Genomic DNA, 5,776 nt, shown 5'->3' with positions numbered 1-5,776 from the left:
AAGATCGAGTCACCGGTATGCAAGAGGTGAAAAACGAAGTCGTTTAGTGGAAGTCATACAACTTCAGCCTCCTTGGGAACAACGACGGTCACGGCACCTTCTCGTTGGTGGTTGAGTCACTGTCCCTTGATACCCTCGACGAGTCCGCCAGCCCCATTTGCATTAAATTAAAAATAAAATTGAAGAAAAAAACCCGAAGTCCAACTGCCCGGCCGGTACATAAATAGATACTTCTTCCTCTTTTGCCTCATCTGATCTATGTAGCCTAGCCGCCATTTCCATTACTCCCTCCTCTCTAATTTCCGTTCTCTCCCCCTTACTATTATGGAGGCTTCGGCAGCTGCTTTGTCCCGCATAGGCCTCGCGGGCCTCGCCGTCATGGGCCAAAACCTAGCCCTCAACATCGCCGAGAAAGGTTTTCCTATCTCAGTCTACAACCGCACCACTTCCAAAGTCGACGAGACCGTGGATCGGGCCCGCCAAGAGGGCACCTTCCCCCTCGTCGGTCAGTACAACCCTCGAGATTTTGTCCTTTCTATCCAACGGCCCAGATCAGTCGTCATCCTTGTTAAGGCCGGTGCTCCCGTTGACCAGACCATTGCAGCCCTTTCCGAACACATGGAGGCCGGCGACTGCATCATCGATGGAGGTAACGAGTGGTACGAGAACACCGAGCGTAGAATCCAACAAGTTGCTGATAAGGGTATACTCTACTTGGGTATGGGTGTTTCTGGCGGCGAAGACGGTGCTCGTCATGGACCCTCTTTAATGCCTGGGGGTTCTTATCAGGCATACTCCAATGTGCAGGATATTTTGATGAAAGTCGCTGCTCAAGTCGAGGATGGCCCTTGTGTTACATATATTGGCGAGGGTGGCTCTGGTAATTTTGTTAAGATGGTCCACAATGGGATTGAATACGGGGATATGCAGCTCATTTCAGAGGCCTATGACGTGTTGAAGCACGTTGGGGGTTTGTCCAATTCGGAGCTTTCTCAGATTTTCGCTGAATGGAACAGAGGGGAGCTTGAGAGTTTCCTGATTGAGATAACTGCTGATATTTTTAAAGTTAAGGACGAATCTGGAAATGGGGATTTGGTGGATAAGATATTGGATAAAACAGGTATGAAAGGTACCGGAAAATGGACTGTACAACAAGCAGCTGAACTCTCAGTGGCAGCTCCGACTATTGCTGCTTCATTGGACTGCCGATACTTGAGTGGACTCAAGGATGAGAGAGAGAATGCGTCCAATGTATTGAAGGAGGCAGGATTGAATGACCAAGGGGGATCTGTGAAGAGTGGAATTGACAAGAAGCGATTGATAGATGATGTAAGGCAAGCTTTATACGCATCCAAGATTTGTAGCTATGCTCAGGGGATGAATTTGCTGAGGGCTAAGAGTAACGAGAAGGGATGGAATTTGAACTTGGGTGAGTTGGCGAGAATTTGGAAAGGTGGGTGCATTATACGAGCGGTGTTTCTTGATAGGATTAAGAAGGCATATCAGAGAAACCCCAACCTGGCTAGTTTGATTGTGGACCCAGAATTTGCGAGAGAGATGGTGCAGAGACAAGCAGCTTGGAGGAGAGTTGTGGGACTAGCTATATCAGCTGGTATTAGCACTCCTGGCATGTGTGCTAGTCTTGCTTACTTTGATACATATAGGAGAGCTAGGCTTCCAGCCAACCTTGTTCAGGCTCAAAGGGATTTGTTTGGGGCTCATACATATGAGCGAATTGACCGCCCTGGTTCCTTTCATACTGAGTGGACAAAACTTGCTCGCAATAGTGTTGGTGCTTTGAATTGAGTTGTTTGTTTAGATGTTTTATTTGGGTTGATGTTGATCATTCACCGTTTCAGTTAAAATTGCAAGTGTCTTGAAGGATCCTTGGTTAGGCCAAGCAAATATTGTTTACTCAAGTAGTTTTTACTTGTAATAAAAGAAAGGCAATCCTTTTGGCTTGATTTATACATTTTTTTAGTCGTTTGTTTTCCTTGGTAAACCCCTAATCGTTGATGGTTCACTTCCATATATTTAGAGGAATGCTTTCACGGTGTTTGGATTTTATATGTCGATTGTGAGAAATGATTGCTCACTTCAAGTTAGTTTGTAGTAGAGCTATTATTTTGAGTAAACAAGTCAGAACAAGTTAGACTAAAAATAAGGGCATTTTCATATTTTGACAGAAGAATAATATGGCAAGAGTGGGAAGGAGACAATAAATCTTGTCTTATATCTTAGAAGGTCCCTAACATGCGGTTCCTTTAAATGGGATTTTGAAATAGTTGAGACGCCATGCCATATTTTCAATAAACCCTTTCGAAAAGAGTGGCCTATTACAAATCTCTTTTTAAAATATTACATTGTTAAGACATGCAGTTTCTATATTTGGGGACATCAATAAGCATTGAATGGAAACAAATAACTGCTGCATGTTCCGACTAATAGGCTTTAATACCGGTGGAATTGTCAGTTTACCTATACTGCTGATAAGCTTTATTTGTTTCTGCCCTATTTGAATCATTCTTATTTTTTAGTGTTGAATGATAAAAAAGTTAAGTTATTAGAATGGTCATAAATTTTACCATTGTCTAACATTTTGCAGTCGGGCCGCAACTTTATGCAATTCATTTACTTTTTGATGGTGCTTGAAAATTGTATCATGTCGGTTTCTTCCTTTCAGGGGGTGATTTCCTGAAGATATACGTTATCTGTTTCGAGAAAAGGAAAACCTACATAGAACTCATCCTATTTCAGGTTCGTAACAAATTGCTTCTGGATCTGAATCTGTAAATGCAGCTTACAAATTTTCCTTAATGGATCTTTTTGTTATTCTACCAGATCTTTCTCCTTCAAGTGCTGAAATCTTTCTACTCAAATACTAAAGATGGTATGCAACGCCAAAACATTTTCTTAAATATTTGAGATTACCTGTTGTACTTACCTAACGTACTATGCAATCTTATATCTTCGTAGACCAAGTTCCAAAGGCTTCTTCATTTTTTTTTTTTTTTTTGCGAGTTGCCTGATACGCAGGCTTTCCATAAATCTTCCTTTACAAAAGTTTTAAACTGCTTCCAGCATTGTTTAAAAGGTCAACTGATGCTCATTATTCGGCATTATCCTCTGAGGATGGTTTATGCTGTATGGTGGAATTTGAAAATAACGAATTGGGAGTGGCATAAAATTGTCTAATATTTACATTGAAAGGGATATTTGCAGAGGGACATCAAACCAGGTAAATTCATCATAGGTCTAGGGAGAAAAGCAAATCACGTAGCATTAATTTGTCTGAAAAGTTTCTTGACAGATCAGTTTTGTGTGCATTGTGTTATTTTAATAAAGCTGATTAATTGAAAATAAAGATATTTGAATCACTTACTTAGTATGAATTCACTCTTTAGAACTCAGGTTACTCAATATGGCTTTCATACATCATTGACTTGGGTTTTGTATGCATGCTGTTATTCATCTTTTTTTATTGAGTGGGTTGCAATTGAAGATATATCCATTCTTCTGTTCTAAGCAAGGCTCATATACCCACCTCAATTCTCCCATTCTTCACTTGTGCAGGCATCAGAAGCAATGGAAGAGTCTGGTTATAGCAGCAACTTGGAAGCTAAATTATGAGGACTGTCAGCTTCCTGTATCTGTTGCGGTTTTCCAAATTGTGTGTCCGTGGAAGTTACTTGGTTGGTAAAGAAAGTGCATATCATAATTGACGAAATATTGAGAGGAAAAATGTTTCTGCTGATTTTATTCTCCAGGTCTGATGGAATACAAAGAGCTTTTCAGAGGACTAATAAATGCTTAAAGAGCTAAGTTCTAACCCCTAGTTACCAACTACTACTAATTACATCTTCTAACTACATCTAACAGTAATATTTGATGCCTTGTTTCTATCTTGCAAATTTTCCAGTTTTAACCCCGCAAATATCCGTTAAGATGAAGTGTCTATTTTTCTCTAGTAAATGGACCTGCACTCCTTGAAACACGAGTAAATTGGTATGAATAAATATTTTCCGTACTGGCAAAGGGAATATGACTATTAAATAATTAAATATTACATCAAATTTCTCAAATTTTAAAATTGTAAAAGATCAGGAAATGCATAAACTGAATAAGATACTGAGCAGTGTGGAAGATTTGTGCTAGGTAGTGCCAAATCTTTTTCAATTGTTGGAAAATCAAAGTGATGCAACCAATGGCTAGTATAAAGACCATGTTCTCACATATGTACTTTCCTAATCTGGGAACTTTCAAGATGAGTTCTGTCCTTTTTGCAAAATACTCGGGATGACAATCAGTCTTCTGCACCCTATTCATTGAAGATACTGTGAATTGGTTTGCACTTTCTGGATTTCTATGCCATTTGCTTGATGAATCATGTTAGTGCACTGTCATTTGTGATGGTACGTCCAATCTTCCTTGTATGGAAGATGTGTACTATGACAAGCACTTCTGCTGGTTTAGAGCAAACTTTTACGTGGATCTTTCTATCTTCAGGTCACTAATTCGTTCCAACTATGTTTTAAAGTTATGTTGTGTTCGATGTTTTAGTAATCACTAATCACCATGTTGTTTGAGTTAATTTTCAAATTATTGCACTTTAGTGTTGATACTCAACTAATATTTTAAGATGTCTATTTCATGGGGTGAAAGTCATACACAAAACAAGAGAATTAGAGGGGCAATAAGCTGAAAGGTCCGTGCAGTTTCATTTTATGGTGTTATGGTGCTATGACATAATGGATCATTCTATACTACCATTCTTTTCATTTGGATATAGAGATTAACACATTTGATCCGTAGACAATATATGGCTGATGTTTTCATACAATCTTTGATATAATGTTATATCTGAAGTTTTCTCTTATCCTACTATCATCACACCTTGAGTCAATGTTGCATTTAATGCCTTTGTGTATTATGCTTTTAGGGGGAGTTCCATTCAATGTAGTCCCTCAGTTTGCAAGATGCAGAGCATTGCAAGTTCAAATTGCATCTACACGTCAAAGAGTTAAAAGAGTCATGCAAATGCTATGAAGCTGCTCTCCAATGTTCACTACCCTGAAAAATTGACGACCACGCTTTGTTGAGTTCATCTTCGGTTTCATTCTGCCATATCAGGATCTTCTACTTTTAAAACAGTAATATATATCTTTTTGCAGTATTTGAGTCTTTTGGGCGATTTTATTTAATGCTTCCGTACTATTGTATCACTTGTCCTTTGCTTTCGGATTTTTTTTTTTTTGCCAACTATTCGCTTGTGGATATTTTGGACATATATGATTTTGTTTTTGTTCTGATTTTCAATTGTCAGACTTTGTTCTGAATGTCATAGCGTTAAAAAATTGTTTTTATAGCATTTATCCTGATATAAATTTCAACCGTCATGTTCTCTCCATAAACTCTGTAAATGTTAGGCCCAATATAACGAAGGTTGACTAATTTTTTTAAGGGAAAATAACTGAGGTCTCATGGAGCATAAAATACTGTAAAAAAAATCTGAGGAAACTTAGTAATGAACATGAAGTTTTAAAAGGACTTGAGTACAATTTAGTGAAGTGTAAAAAGACTTTTTTGCCCCTAGTGAGATGCATCCAAAATAAATAAAAGTTGTCCTGTTTTTCAATTTGAGAATCACTACTTTATGCACATAAGGTAAGAGGGAAAAAGCCCAAACTTTATTATGTTTCTTCCTCATTCCCATCTGAAAATCTCATCCACTCCACCCATGTCAACCATTGGCAAAAACCACTTATGTTTTTGGTTT

At 38.5% G+C, this 5,776-nt stretch overlaps 1 protein-coding gene across 4 annotated transcripts; it reads left to right on the top strand.

Annotated features, from left to right (window-relative positions):
* The first annotated feature begins 245 nt into the window (after positions 1 to 245).
* Positions 246 to 5,336, top strand: LOC114754297 (6-phosphogluconate dehydrogenase, decarboxylating 3, chloroplastic). 4 transcript variants are annotated; one of them, XR_003741180.1, is made up of 5 exons: positions 246 to 1,612; positions 2,684 to 2,757; positions 2,842 to 2,890; positions 3,574 to 3,692; positions 3,768 to 5,336. XR_003741180.1 is itself a non-coding variant. In XM_028943154.1 (4 exons), exons 1-4 carry the CDS (start codon positions 325 to 327, stop codon positions 3,603 to 3,605), a joined length of 1,443 nt encoding a protein of 480 aa, XP_028798987.1. In that variant the 5' UTR covers positions 246 to 324; the 3' UTR covers positions 3,606 to 5,336. The 4 variants fall into 4 exon arrangements, 2 of the variants coding, with proteins under 2 accessions (XP_028798987.1, XP_028798933.1); XR_003741188.1 differs by having other exon boundaries at positions 3,574 to 4,005; positions 4,940 to 5,191; XM_028943154.1 differs by having other exon boundaries at positions 3,574 to 5,336.
* Positions 5,337 to 5,776: the final 440 nt, after the last annotated feature.

The sequence above is a fragment of the Neltuma alba genome, unplaced genomic scaffold, assembly GCF_004799145.2.
Source record: "Neltuma alba isolate B1F8T4 unplaced genomic scaffold, ASM479914v2 tig00000174_pilon, whole genome shotgun sequence".
Lineage (NCBI taxonomy): Eukaryota > Viridiplantae > Streptophyta > Magnoliopsida > Fabales > Fabaceae > Neltuma > Neltuma alba.
Note: the sequence above shows the minus strand (reverse complement) of the source record. Positions and strands in the feature narration are given on the sequence as shown.